Genomic DNA, 14,364 nt, shown 5'->3' with positions numbered 1-14,364 from the left:
ATCTGAAATACTCCCCACATCAACCCTGACACTGTACAATGTGAGTTAGCCCGCCCTGGGCTGTGCGGAACCCGGAGGTGCTCAGAATCCAGGCAGCACTATGCTCACCTTAGGCATTCGCCTCCTTCGCTGCCTGCTCTATCTCTTCACTAGCGCCTTTACGCCCAAACTTAATATTGTTACCAATGGTGGTCCCAAACAAAACGGGCTCGTGGCTGACCACTCCGATGTGCTCTCAGTAATGCCTCACGTTTTGATCTCGGATGTCGTTCTCATCCACTGTTGATGTGCCAAACCAAAGAACCAAGCAGGCTATGATGCCGTCTGAGGTCTTGGCTTTCGACTATCTTCTTAAACTAAAGAATAAACCAAAAAGTTGTAATCTTGGCAAGGACTAGCTATATTTTGGTAAAATATTTATTGTTCGAATAACACTGAGTTTTTTTTCCCCCTGGTAGATTGGAATCAATAAATCTTCAAGAAACAACCAATTTAAAATCCCATGAAGCCACAAATTAAGTATTAGTAAAGTTGTCAATAAGATACAGGCACACAAACACTGTAGGTGCTACAGATGTTATTATGGAGACAGAAGCCATCAACTTTGCTGTTTTCAGACTAATATTCTAGCCTTTCTCATTTCTCATTGCAATGTTCTAGCCTCCTAATTTCTCAGTGCAATGTTCTATCTAGTCTTCCTAGTTTCTCAACATCTGTTCAATCACAAAAGACCAAAGTTCCTTCCACTCATCGTTTTAACTCATAGTAAATAAGCTGTCTTCCTGGGTGGCACTGTTACCACAGCATATTCTAGGGACAGGGCTAGATGTGGCCATCAGACTCCACTCCTCACAGCCTGGCATTTATGTGAGACTGGACACTGCTTTTCCCTCATCCAGTGATTTCGTTAGTCGATATTAGCATGGACTTGATGCCTATAATATTTTAAACTTGAACTGAGATGTGCAATTTAAAAGAGACTAGCTTCTACAAGATTTTCTTTTTAAAGACATCAATTGATGTTAAGGAAAAGCATCAAGAATCACGTTCCTGGGAATACCAGCTTCAGGCAAGCGTTAATGCCAACATTATAGATTACGGACAATGAGAAAGAGAGGGCCAGAGGGATGGCTCTGCATGTAAGGACATCTGCTGTACGAGCCTGTCCACTTGAATTCGATCCTTGGGACCCATATGACGGTGGATGGAGAGGAGCGTTTTCTGAACTGCACACGTGATCTGTAGCTTCTGTCACCCCCTCCCGGGCACTCTCTTGAAATAGGAATAAATACAATTTTAAAAAAATAAGCATGCATTCTATAGATATTACTCTTCTAACACATTTTGAAATTCTATTTTTCTGTTGTTTGCTGTGCCGTGGCATTCCAGGCACACACTCACTAATACCACTCAAGTACAACTTCAGCTTTTGCTCTCTCTCTCTCTCTCTCTCTCTCTCTCTCTCTCTCTCTCTCTCTCTCTCTCTCTCTTTTTGAAAACATAGTTTCACTATGTAGCCCAGGCTGGGTCTAAACTCATGAGATCTCTTCCTCAACCTCCTGAGTGCTAACATTTTAGGTATGTAGGTATGTATCACCATGCCCAGCTAAATTTTGAAATTATTTAGAAGAACTAGTATGGTAGTATGAGTGAAATTGGCCCCATGGGCTCATGGGGACTGGTGTTATTGGGAAGTGTGGCATTGTTGGAGGAATTATGTCACTGGGGCAGGCTTCGAGGTCTCAGAGGCTCAAGCCAGGCCCAGTGTGGCTCATTGTCCTTCTGCTGCCTGCAGAACCAGATGTAGGACTATTCATCCCATACCATGTCTGCCTGCCTGCCTGCTGCCAGTCTTCCAACTATGATAACAATGGACTAAACCGCTGAACTGTAATTCAGACACAATTAGATGTTTTCCTTTCTAAGAGATGCCATGGTCATGGTGTCTTCACAGCAATGGAAGCCCTCACTAGGACAACTGGCACCACAAACCCTGCTATTTTCTCTCCACTCATTAACCTTGAACCTGGTCCATAGTCTATTTACTCTCTTTGTTGTCAATCCACATGTAAGAATGCAGACTCCAAAAGGCAGAGGCGTTTGTCTGCTTGCTCACTGTAGGCTTCCCAGAGCCCATACACACCAGGAGCACATCAGCTGAGTGAAGAGCTGCACAGGAAGGAGACCAGCCCAGCTAGTCTCAGTGTCACTGTAAACACTGGGAGTTGGCACAGCTGGTAGTATTTCCAAATTCCATTCTGTGTACATGCCTTTTCTTTCTTTTTGTGTATGTGTGTACATGTTCATGTATGTGTGTAGAGACCAATGTTTGTGTATGCATAGAGACCAATGTTTGGGTATCTTCCTGGATCACTTTCCTCCTTAGTTTTTGAGATAGGGCCTCTTAGGGAATTCAGAGCTCACCAATGTATCCACACTGGCTGGCCAGCAAGCCCCAGAGATTCTCCCATCTGCACTTCCCCAGCACCAGGGTTGCAGATATACATTCGGCCAGCAAGCCTCACAGATTCTCCTGTCTCCAGCTCCCCAGCACTGGGGTTGAGATGTGCTTCTGATGTGGGATTCCCCTCTGTATGCTCTGAATACCGCTGGTTGAACAAGAAACTGCCTTGGCCTGTCGTAGGGCAAAAGAGTAGAGCGAGGCAAGGAAAACTAAACTGAACGCTGGAAGAAGGAAAGTGGAGTTTAGAGAAGCCATGGAGCCAGAGACAGTTGTGCCAAAACTTTGCTGGTAAGCCACAGCCACATGGAAATACACAGATGACTAGAAATGGGCTAAATTAAATGTAAGAGTTAGTCAATAAGAAGCTAGAGCTAATGGGCCAAGCAGTGATTTAATTAATACAGATTCTGTGTTGTTATTTCAGGGCTGAGCACCGGGAACAAACAAGCGCCCTCCTACAACACACATCTGGCCAGCAAGACTCCCAGATCCCCCTGTCCTTACTTTGCTGGCACTGAGACTGCGGATGTGCAAGCCAGGCCAGGCCTGGTTTTAAGTGAGTGCTGGAAATACAGCACCTGTGACCACATAGCAAACCCTGAAACACTGAGCCATCTCCCGGTCTCTTTCCCCTGGTTTTCCTAGCGTTTGTACTTACACAGCCTTCTTCCGGGTCACATAGCCTCTGCAGAAGCTGGACTGTGTGCTCTTGCCACTGTCACTGGGACCAACCAAAGCTACTGTCTCTCCAGAATTAATCTTGAGATTGAGACCTTTGAGAATCTGTTTTGTACACAGAAAATGATACCACTAGGTATTCTAGACAACATGTGAATTCAGCTAGATAGTTCATTTGTAACACAAACAGAAAAATTCTTATGTAACAATAAACAATTCAGATATTATATTTATTTGTATAATATTTCATTTATATCTCCAATAATATATAGTTTGGGAGTATAATGTTTAAAATTTTCTCTATACAAAGAGGAGATATAATTTAAGAGTTATCTAGCTACAACTAGCTAAACCATTCACTTTTTTTGCTTTTTTATTAGCATATTTCAATTGTACAAAAATAAAGGGTTTCATTGTGGCATTTTCTTACATACATATAATATATATTGATCACATTCATCCCTTCATTTCTTTACCTTTCCTCTTCCCTCCCTCTCCTTGAATTCCTTCCTCTTTCCAAAGAAACATTACAATTTTTCCTAAACACGTATGCCTGGTGTGCGTTCCATGTGTATATTATATGCATGTGTATGCATACACATGGAGACCCGAGGTTAGCATCAGGAATATTCCCCAGTTCTCTGCCTTCAATATTGAGGCAGGGTCTCTCTGAGCGTGGAGCTCAGTATTTTAGGGAGCCTGGGGTGACTAGCTTTCACTGGGGCTTCCATCTCTGCCTCCCGCATGCTGGGATTAGGAGGAGGCTTTAAGTGAGGGTGGGGGGTCTGGACTCTGATCCTCATGTTTGAATAGTGAGCACTTTACCAACTCAGCCTCTGTCAAGCATGCAAACCTCACATTTTAACTGAAATATCTCACATAAATCTTTTTTTTAGAAAATTATTTATTTTTATTTTATATGCATGGATGTTTGCCTGCATGTACATCTGTGTGAGGATGCCAGATCTCCTGGAACTTGAGTTATGGACAGTTGTGAGCTGCCATGTTGATGGTGGGGATTGAATCCTGGTCCTCTGAAAGAGCAGCCAGTGTTCTTAACTGCTGAGACATCTCTCCAGTTCCCTCTTACACGAATCACATGACAACTAAATTAAATTTTTATCTTTTAATTTGCACAGATTAAATCTTGACGGTAACTTTGAGTTATTCAACAAAGATCTCCCTTAGAATAAGTCTAATGTTTCTACAAGGTATATTCAAGAAAGCAGTTGGCAAGCCCACGGGGCGCAAGTGAGGTCTTACCAGTTCTGGTCACTCACTTGTATCTAAGCACACATTTTAGCACAGTGGAGATATTTACAAAATTTTCTCCATGTCTGAGAGTCACTACCAGGCTTTAGTATCCCAGGACTTGCCTTATGGGAACAGTCTCACCAATGATAAGAGCTGCCTACTAATAGCCTCCCTCAGAGAGTTTTGCTCCAACTCTGTGTTTTCAGCTCCAAATGAGCCTTTTCTTTTCACCTCACCATTTGTAAAGAAACAAATATTTAAATAAGCACAGTGTGAACCCTCCAGTGTGCCAACCAGCAAGGCAGCTTTGGAAAGGAGATGAGTACCGTGGACTAATGAGAGGGTGTGCTCCACGTACACTTTCACCTCAGCCTGGTTTCCCTTCTTTCCATGGAAGAATGTGTCCTCACTTAAAGCCAGTAGGCCTTTATGTTCAAAAGTTAATTTAAGTGTGGGGAGATGGCTCAGCATATAAAAATGTTAACCACACAAGCCAGATGATTTGGGTTCAATTCCTGAAACCCATTTAAAAAAATTCAATGCAGTAGATTTGTAGATTTTACCTAGGAAGATCACAGGCCAGCTAACACTGGGTATTCATCAGATCAGCAGAAATGAGAGAGGGACCTGTTTCAGTAAGTGGGAATGAGAACCATGTCCTGAAAGCTGAGCCGTCCTCTGATGTCCATGTGTGCAAAGTGGCGGGTTCCTCCCTCCCCCACGATGAGTTTAAAACAACTGCTTACCCAAATATGGTGGCACACACCTGTCCAAGGTTGAAGCTGACCTGGGCTACATAGTGAAAACCCAGTTTCAAATCAAAGAAACAAACAAGGAATTGTTTAGAACAACATGGCTCAGAGCACTACAATGGCACAATTGATGCTCCGGGCCCAGAAGCCAACCTGAATGTATATTCAAAATATAGTCTAAAATACTACTTTAATTTCAGTCTTGTGAGGTGAAAAGGCAAAACCTTGTGCAACAATAATCAGTGGCAAACAAATCATAAAACAAAAGACTTTGATGAGAGAATCCCAGTAAAAGAGATAGAGAAAAAACAAGGTAGTGGGAGTGGACACACAATTTTAACCCAAATTTTGTAAGGTGATTTGGTATGATTAAGGAACACTGATGCAATAGGAATCTCATCTGGCTCACTTAAAATTGTGCCCCCCCTTTTCTCCTAATTATGGATTTTGTTAGTAGCTGCCTTTTGCAATCTTTAACAATACTATTTTGTGGGTGGGTAGCAAAGGGACTAAACATATTAATTAAATGTAAGGACAAAGTTAACAGGAAAGACAGATATGTTTTTCCGAGAGCTATTTGGGTGTTAAAGATTAGTTTACGGAGTGCACTCCAGGAGGGCAGTAGGCTAGACTGTAGTCCCCTTCTAAGAGTGGGACAGACTCTGTGCGTGCGTATGCTCGCGTGTGCACATGCACACACCTGTAAAGTGAGAGGAAGTGTGTCCAAGACACAGTTGCTGATGCAGTAGAAGCCTCAGAGCTGAAAGAGGAAGAAGGCCTAACAAGTGCATAGTAACTGGTGGTTGGAACTCCCAGGTCCAAGTGCAACTGGATAATACCCAGGTGCTACCAGGAGGTGGCAGCATTCATTAATCCAAGACATTTTGGTGTGCTCAGAAATACAGAGAGAGGAAACACGGAGTTAAAAGTGCCTAATAGTTAACCATAGGAGAGAGGCTGGAAAAGATAAACCACTGTCCTAAGAGATATTTGCTCATTTCTTATCAGTCAGCCTCGCTTTTAGTCTAATTGGCTCTCTAAGCAATTAGCCAAAATGTGGATCAAAGTTATGGCAGAGAGGGACTGGGGCTTGCTGGGCAAGCACTTGGCATGCAAATGTGACGCTGGTAGTTCTCTTCCCAGCACTCACAGGATTGCTGGGAGGTGTGTGGGCAGCCCACCTTAATCCTGGGGTTTGGGATCCCTGAGGGTTCAAGTGAGAGATCCTTCCTCGATATGTAAGGTGGGGAATGACCAAGGAGGACACCAAATGCTGATCCGTGGCCTCCACAGACATATGCACACATGTACGAGCACACCCACAAGTGAACATGCATATACACGTATCACACATACACAAACAAACGAATCTTTAAAAAAAAAATCCCAGCCCTGGTCCCACTGCCTCTAGAGTGATGACATTTATTTGGGCGCAGTCCATCTTTGGGGGGGGGATAAGGAGAAAGAAGGAAATATTCTTGTCAGAAGATAATGTCAGAAAATATTACAGTGCAAGTGAATTTAAGTTACCTGGACAGACTGTCTTGATGGATAGCTGAAAGAAACATTTTTAAATTCTTTGCTTCCTTCTACACATTCAGGCTTATATCCAGTTGTTGAAAAGTTATCTATGTTGGGTTTCTTGGAAAAACAAAGAGACTGTTATACATCTTTAAAGGGCCAAGCTGATAATGTCTCTCTCCCCAAATACTTTAGAGATGAGCTTTAAGTTTCTTTTCAAATTTCCTTCCTGTTTTCGAGGTGCATGAAGTTAGCCATGAAGTTTTCAATAAGACCCATATTCCCCACAAAAGAGTTAAAAGCAGTTTTTCATCCTATAACCAAATGACCACTAAGGTTTGAATGAAATGAGTGTGTCTGTCTTTTGGGCTCCTTCTTGCAGTAAGGACTGCTATATTTCAAAGCTTTATCAATAACCTGAAAAATATTTAAGACAGCTCCACGGGCTATGGTGAAGGTTTCCACGTGAGGGGCTGCAGATCCAATGCAATAACTACTGTGGATCACACTGAAGAAAGCCTACAGAAACAGAGCAAACAACAGTCACCTTTCCGCAGTGAGAAAGACGATGGGAAGGAGGACATGTGTAGCCTGGGTTCACAGAGAAATGCAAGGTAACTTAGGTAGGAATGTGGAGAGGTGATGAACTATCTTGGCTTTTTCTTAGGGCGACTCTCCACTCAACAGTTGTGTCATGGGTATGTGTCTCTACAGCTGCCTGTGCTGGCCCACAGGAAGCTGCCAGCAAGCAGCTCTTGCTGTGCATTCCTCCCCTCCATCGTGGCCTTCGCTGGAAGCTTTAGCAAGAGAGTGATAGAAGTTGATAGCTCAGAGACATTGTGTTGTTTCCTGTCCCTGTTTTAAAAACTGTTCCAGTCAGCCAGGTGGTGGTAGCACACACCTTTAATCCCCACACTCTGGGGAGGCAGAAACAGGTGGGTCTCTGTGAGTTCAAGGCCGGCCTGGTTTATAGAGGGAGTTCAGGACAGGTATCAAAATTCTGGAGAAACTCTGTCTCAGAAAATCAGCTGTTTCTGTCATCTGTCACTGGACAGCTGTCCTGTTTAGAAAAACGCCTATGACACTGTGACAGAAAATGTCAAAGAAGGACAGAATTCTACAAAGTAGATTAGATGCAAATTCTTCATATGAGATGAATGAACTTAAAGCATTAACTATGAAAGTCTCAAATCTAAAAGATGAACTTAGTTGAAAGAAGACGTATGATAAGACAAGAAGACCAAACAGAAATGGAAGCAGTAGACCAGGTTTCTTTGCTCAGCTAGCCGGACGTTCCCAGCCTGAACTGATGTGTTTGCTGTTGAAACTGAAGAACAACTCCATGAGTTACAATTTCACACGTAGCAGTTCAAAGGACCTGGGTTGCGAGGTTGAAAAGGGCTACGTGAAGCTTTCTTTTTTCTTAGAATTTATGTGTATGTGTTTCTGTGTGTGTGTTTGGTGTGTGCATCTGCGCAGGTGTCAGAAGAGACTAGTGGGCATGGGGTCCCCTGGAGTTGGAGCTGAAGATATAGGCAGTTATGAAAAATTTCCATCCCAAATTGTCCTGGAACCAAACCCGGGTCTTCTTCAAAAGCAGTTCAAGCTCTTAACCACGGAAGAATTCAATTATGACTATGATTCTTCTGAAAGCACAATCCTTGGTACTGTTAAACGAAGAATGAATCCGTTGTGGTTTTGAATGTGAAATGTTCCCCAGAGGCTGAGCTAGTCATATTTTTGGGGAGTCTATGGGATCTTTAGAACTGGGGTCTAGCTGATGACATAGGCTCCTACAGGTGGGTAGAGCCCACTTCTGGCTATTTTTTTTGTCTCTCTCTATTTCCTGGTCCTTGGAGCTAGGAGGCCCAGACATACCTTTTCACCACTACTGGTTCTCTCCTCTGTTTATCCTGTCATGGGTGGACTAAAACAAGCTATGAGCCAAAATAAAAAAAAAAAAAAAACCTCTCTCTTTTTCTTGTTATTTATGCCACAGCAGCACAAAACTAATGGCTAGTTTCTTTTTTTCAAAAAAGATTTTATTTATTTATTAATTTATTTTGTATACAGTAGTCTCAGTATTCTGTCTGCATGTATGCCTGCAGGCCAGAAGAGGGCACCAGATCTCATTACAGATGGTTGTGAGCCACCATGTGGTTGCTGGGAATTGAACTCAGGACCTTTGGAAGAGCAGGCAGTGCTCTTAACCACTGAGCCATCTCTTTAGCCCCCCTGATGGCTAGTTTTAAATTGTCAGCTTGACATATCTAGAATTCAATCAGCCTGACCTGTGAGCATGCTTGTTGAATAATCTCTTGATTATATTAATAGAGGTGGGGACACCTGCCCATTCCAGGTGGTCCCATTCCCTTGGTCATGGGTTGCACAGGAAAGGAGAAGGCTAAGCACAAGCATGCAACATTTTTCTCTCTGCCCTTGACTGCTGCCTTGATGCCCCTGCTGTGATGGACCAGGAACTATGAGCGAACACAAACCCTCCTCTCCTAAGTTGCCTTTGTCAGAGTTGTTTGTCATAGCAGCAGGAAAGGAAACCTGGGCATTAACCACTTGAGAATCTGAGGAAGTGACAATTTGCCGGGCACCTCACCCACACACGATTTAAATCCTGAGGCTGTCCATGACCCACTATCTACATCCTTATCTGACTTTTCCTTCTGCTAGGAAAATCCTACTGTTTTCTCTGTATTTGAAAAGCTTCTTTCAGCTGTGGGTAGTTTTATTGGTACAATGGGGAGTATCTGATTTGGCAAAGGACGTTAGAAACATTAGTTTTATGGACACTGATTTTAGTGAATCTGATTTGAATTGATTTTTTTCTTATGCACAAAGGAAGTATTCCATGGGACATAGATCACAGGATTATGGCAGAAAGAGGAGCTTGGATTCTCATATGTTGGGGAATGGTCTTAAAACTATTACTGTTCATACATGCTAAGTATGTTCAGCAGATACTTTACACCACTCAACACTAGCAGGTGAGACTCAAAGTAAAAAAGGAGATCATTACTATTGACGGCAGTAGGTGTGACTATGGGGCTCTCTGATTTCTCGAAAACCTGAAATAACAAGCATCTATTCCTCAATTATGATCCTTTTGTCAAGCTTTTGTAGTCTTAATTAGTAAAACAGTTCGGTGAGAGGGAACAACAGTAATAGAATTCAAGTCGGGGCTTTGATATTGTCTACTTGTGTAGCTAGCTACCTGTTTCCAAATTTCAAAGTGTATTTCATATAATTGGAGTGTATTTGGTGTACAGGAATCTTGAGTGGCAGGTAAAGTCATGTGAAGGCCTAAATTGAATACTAATGTCTTGATTAGAGTTATTATTGCTGTGAGGAAAACCATGACCAAAAGCAACTTGGGGAGAAAAGGGTTAATTTTGTTCACATTTCCATATAACATAGCATAGCATAGCATAGCATAGCATAGCATAGCATAGCATAGCATAGCATAGCATAGCATAGCATAGCATAGCATCATTCAAAGCAATGAAGACAGGAACTCAAGCAGGACAGGGATCTGGAGGCAGGAGCTGATACAGAGTCCATGGAGGGGTGCTGCATATTAGCTTGCTCCATAGGAATTGCTCAGCCTGCTTTTTTAGAGGACCCAGAACCACTAGCTGAGGAATGGAAACACCAACTATAAACTTGGGCCTCCCCCATTGATTGCTAATTAAGAAAATGCCTTAAAGCTGAATCTTACGGAACATTTTCTCAATTGAAGCTCCATCTAGGAAGACTCTAGATTGTGTCAAGTTGATTGAAAACAACTATTCATTTCCTGAGTTTACTTAAAAAAGACAATTATCTTCACAGAAAATCCCTAGAGGGCAAACACCACACTTTGCTAATCCTTGCATAGTGTGCAGTATTGAACATTCATAAACAGTTGCCAAATTAAACTGAACTGAAGGGGATCATCCACCCTAATGCCTCTTATCATTTGGGGGAACCTTGGCTCTCATTTGCTTGCTCTACCATTAGTACAATAGTGAAACTTACACCCCTGTGCACCCCTTTATAGCTTCTCATGAGCGGAGAAGGATCTGTTCCTGGTAACACATTCTAGGTATTTTTCCTATCAAGTGATCCTTATTTCATGCAATCTTGAAACAAAAACGAGGATTACAAGGTCAACACAAGAAGCCAGAATATTACAGCCCTATTGTCCAATGTTCTTCAGAGGGATAGCCAGTGTACATTGTCCCTGTTCCCCCAAAGAACCCCTCATACTCTAGTGAACTCATACTGTGTTGAGCAACCTCATTGAAACACATTGGGTCACGTGCACAGAAGATGTGACTAGTGCAAGGGGGTGAGGGTGACAAGAAAGGGCGCTGAGGTAAATATGATAAACTACATTTTATACATGTATGAGTAAAACATATTGTTATGTAAAATTAATATATGTTCATAGAAATCTTTAAAAATATCTGTTGTATAAATATCCAAGCTTCCTTTTAAGAAATCAGCCAATCATGGAATATTTTACTGCTAGAAATCTTTGATTGGACTTGTATAATGATAGCAAGGGAGTCAAGAGATTTTATGAATTGTATTTTTGAAAAATGAGTATTAAAAAATTAAAAGTAATAGTGCTTTTGATGTAAGTACTGGGCATGGCCACTGGAGAGCTGCAGAGACATGATTCTGAGAGATTACACAGAGATACACAGACATACACAGTAGCTTCAAAGCCAGATTGTGGATAAAATCACAACCTTCTGGTACATACACTAGAACATTGCTCAGAAAGCAATTGAGAATGAAAATAGAAACTTGTGTAGAAAGCTGAAATATGTTTACTTAGGTGTTAATATATATTCTGAACCATTTAAAGGTATGTAAAGTGTAAAACTGAAGAGACTGATATCACGCAGTATTTTAAGTTTGTTACTTGAGGGTTTCTAATCTTCAGTTCCACAGAGTGCATTCATTGGGAGATTTCAAATACACAAATCTCTGTCAGCAACAACTTAATGTCCAATGTGTAGTCCTCCCCTACCTTTGCTGCCCTTTGAAGCAGCACTAGGCTAGTTTTTCTGTTAGTAAGATATTGATGAAAATCACATCTTATTCATATAATTTGAAGATATAAAAGTAATTACTGGTTAAATAATCAGAGGTCAATAATCTCTCTTATACTTTAGGACATACAGAATAAACAGAAACACCCCTCTCTCTTTTGCAAACTTGGTTAGGTATTGGGCTCATTCTGCTGCTGCCAGCCCCCGACCTTGCTTGCTTACCCTAGAGCACATTGCTGACGAAGCCATATGACAGGAGATGTGGACAGAACCACCAGGGAGAGCTTCCAGCTCTTTATTAAGCTCATCACCAGGCCAACAGGAAACCCAGACATGTTCTGAAACAGCAGTGCCATCTTATCTCTAACGCCATCACAGATTTTGTTGATGTCACTGCAACAAAGAAGCTTCCTGTGGTTCATTTACGCACACACCAAGTCCATACACTAACTGTATTTCCCTTACCCAGCTATGCGAGTGTTAAGTTCACAGATGTCACTGCCATCAAACCAGCTGATGTCTTGTGCCAAAATTGAATGAAAGAACTGTTTTCGAATTCTTCTGGTTTGCTGGACAGTGGTTATGACCCAGAAGGAAATCTGTATGTAGCCAAAAATGAGGGCAGTTGCTCCTATCCCAACATAGTACAGAGTCAACCTGAGGGAAGATTATTGGAACATTCGGCAGAACCATTGCTTTCCCCTGTGAGAAGACAAAGAAAATCTGTCAGCAACTACTGAAAATAGAAAAGAGAGCTAATATTTGATGAAATCTATTCTGGAACCTAGAAAATAACTAAAAGCACCAATAATAACAGAATGAACAAATATTAAATAATATTCTAAGTTTTTCTTTACAGCATCTAGAACATACTTTTGATGTTATTAGTAGAAACTACTACTTTTAAAACCTCTTTATTCTATCTTCTTCAAGTATTTATAATACTTTCAGGTGGAGACATTACTTTGAGGTAATTAAGATAGGTCCAAGTGGAATAAGAGGGGAAAGAAAATGTTACTATTTACAAACAACTAACAGAAGGTGTGTGTGTGTGTGTGTGTGTGTGTGTGTGTGTGTACATATGTAACCCTTATTCTAGAATTCAATGTAAGGAACTTATGTTAAGGTAAAGGCTAAATATTGTGGGTGGTCATTTTATGGATCATACTATGGAAGAGTTGAAAGGAGTTTTAACACCCCCGGTGGTTTGAATGTAATTGACCCTCATAAGCCCGTAGGGTGTGGCACTATTAAAAGGTGTGGCTTTGTTGGAGTAGGTATGGCCTTTTTGGAGGGAATGTGCCACTGTGGAAGCAGGCTTTAAGGTTTCATATGTGCTTCAGCCACTCCCAGTGATCATACCACTTCCTGTTGTCTGCAGGTCAAGATGTAAAACTCGTTCTTCAGCACCATGTCTGCCTGCATGCCACCATGTCACACTGTGATGATAATGGACTAAACCTCTGCAACTGTAAGCCTGCTACAATTAAATGTTTTCCTTTATAAGAGCTGCCATGGTCATGGTGTCTCTTCACAGTAATTGAAACCCTGACTAAGTCAACACCTAACTAGGAGGATAGGTAAGAAGCAGGTTATTTAATAAGCACATATAGGGAATGTACTGTGTGAGGTTCTAGAGCTGTACTCACGTGCAATACAGATACTGACATTCTGGGGACAGTGGGACATAAAAGAAAGGTTCAGGTATACTTGAAGGGAGCAAACGGGATAGGTCACAGAGTAACTGGTGTGTAAGCATGAGTTAGAAGAGCTGGCACAGATGATAGCATGCTTAGGTTGAGCAGTGTAGTCAGGAGAGTGCCCTTCATGGAATAAGACAGATTTTCAGGTATTAGCAACAGTTCTGGTTTGAACATATTCAATGTCCTGAAATGGGAGTCTAAAGACTCTAGGACTGGAGAAGGCTGGAGGTGGAATTTGGAAGCCAGAGCTTCCAGGCAGAATTCCAACGAACAACCTGAGCAAAATGACTCTGGGAGACAAATATTAAACTATAGGTTAAGAAAAGAGGGACAAGGCCTAGTTCAGGAATTCTGCAGACAGGTGGTATTTACCCTGAAGAGAAAGAGCCTACAAAGAAAGTAAGTTGTTGGAAGTCAAGGGAGCTAAGCACTTAGAACTAAAGAATAAAATAAGACTGGTGTCCATTGAAGATTTAGTTACAGATTTGTCTAGTACTAAACTTTGCAGCATTCCCAATTGAGGTTTAAAAAGGCTACTCTCATCTTAGTTAGTTTTCTGAACAAAACCCTACCATTCTGCGGGTCTCATTTTTGTGCTTCTGTTTATGTCTTTGCTGTTGATAAGCAGTCTTAAGCATCAATCCAAAGTGGCATCTTGTGGAATGGTGGTACAGACTTTCAATACCATCAGGAGGCAAAGGCAGGCAGATTTCAGGGAGGTCAGGCCAGCTAGCTTAGTGTACACAGAGATTTTTATGCTGACCAGGGATACATAGTCAGACAGACCCTGTGTAAAAAACAAAACAAAACAAAACAAAAATATTAATAGTTTCCTTTAAAAAATTGACAATGACATTTTAAAATGTTTGTAGGACTCAGAAGATCAAGGATCATTTTTAAACATGAAGTTGTTCTGGGCCTTAATTTCTGATTTTGTT

At 41.6% G+C, this 14,364-nt stretch overlaps 1 protein-coding gene across 1 annotated transcript in view; it reads right to left on the bottom strand.

The window, feature by feature from the left end:
- Abcb5 (ATP binding cassette subfamily B member 5) overlaps positions 1–14,364 on the bottom strand; it is a 99,155-nt gene that overhangs the window by 59,597 nt on the left and 25,194 nt on the right. The window contains 9 exon segments of the mRNA XM_075948527.1: positions 116–279; positions 1,061–1,063; positions 3,119–3,169; positions 3,172–3,247; positions 6,679–6,789; positions 7,075–7,188; positions 11,946–11,974; positions 11,977–12,116; positions 12,189–12,380. Of these exon segments, the coding sequence (XP_075804642.1) occupies positions 116–279; positions 1,061–1,063; positions 3,119–3,169; positions 3,172–3,247; positions 6,679–6,789; positions 7,075–7,188; positions 11,946–11,974; positions 11,977–12,116; positions 12,189–12,380 (880 nt within the window).

This window comes from Microtus pennsylvanicus, chromosome 14 (assembly GCF_037038515.1).
Source record: "Microtus pennsylvanicus isolate mMicPen1 chromosome 14, mMicPen1.hap1, whole genome shotgun sequence".
NCBI lineage: Eukaryota > Metazoa > Chordata > Mammalia > Rodentia > Cricetidae > Microtus > Microtus pennsylvanicus.
Note: the sequence above shows the minus strand (reverse complement) of the source record. Positions and strands in the feature narration are given on the sequence as shown.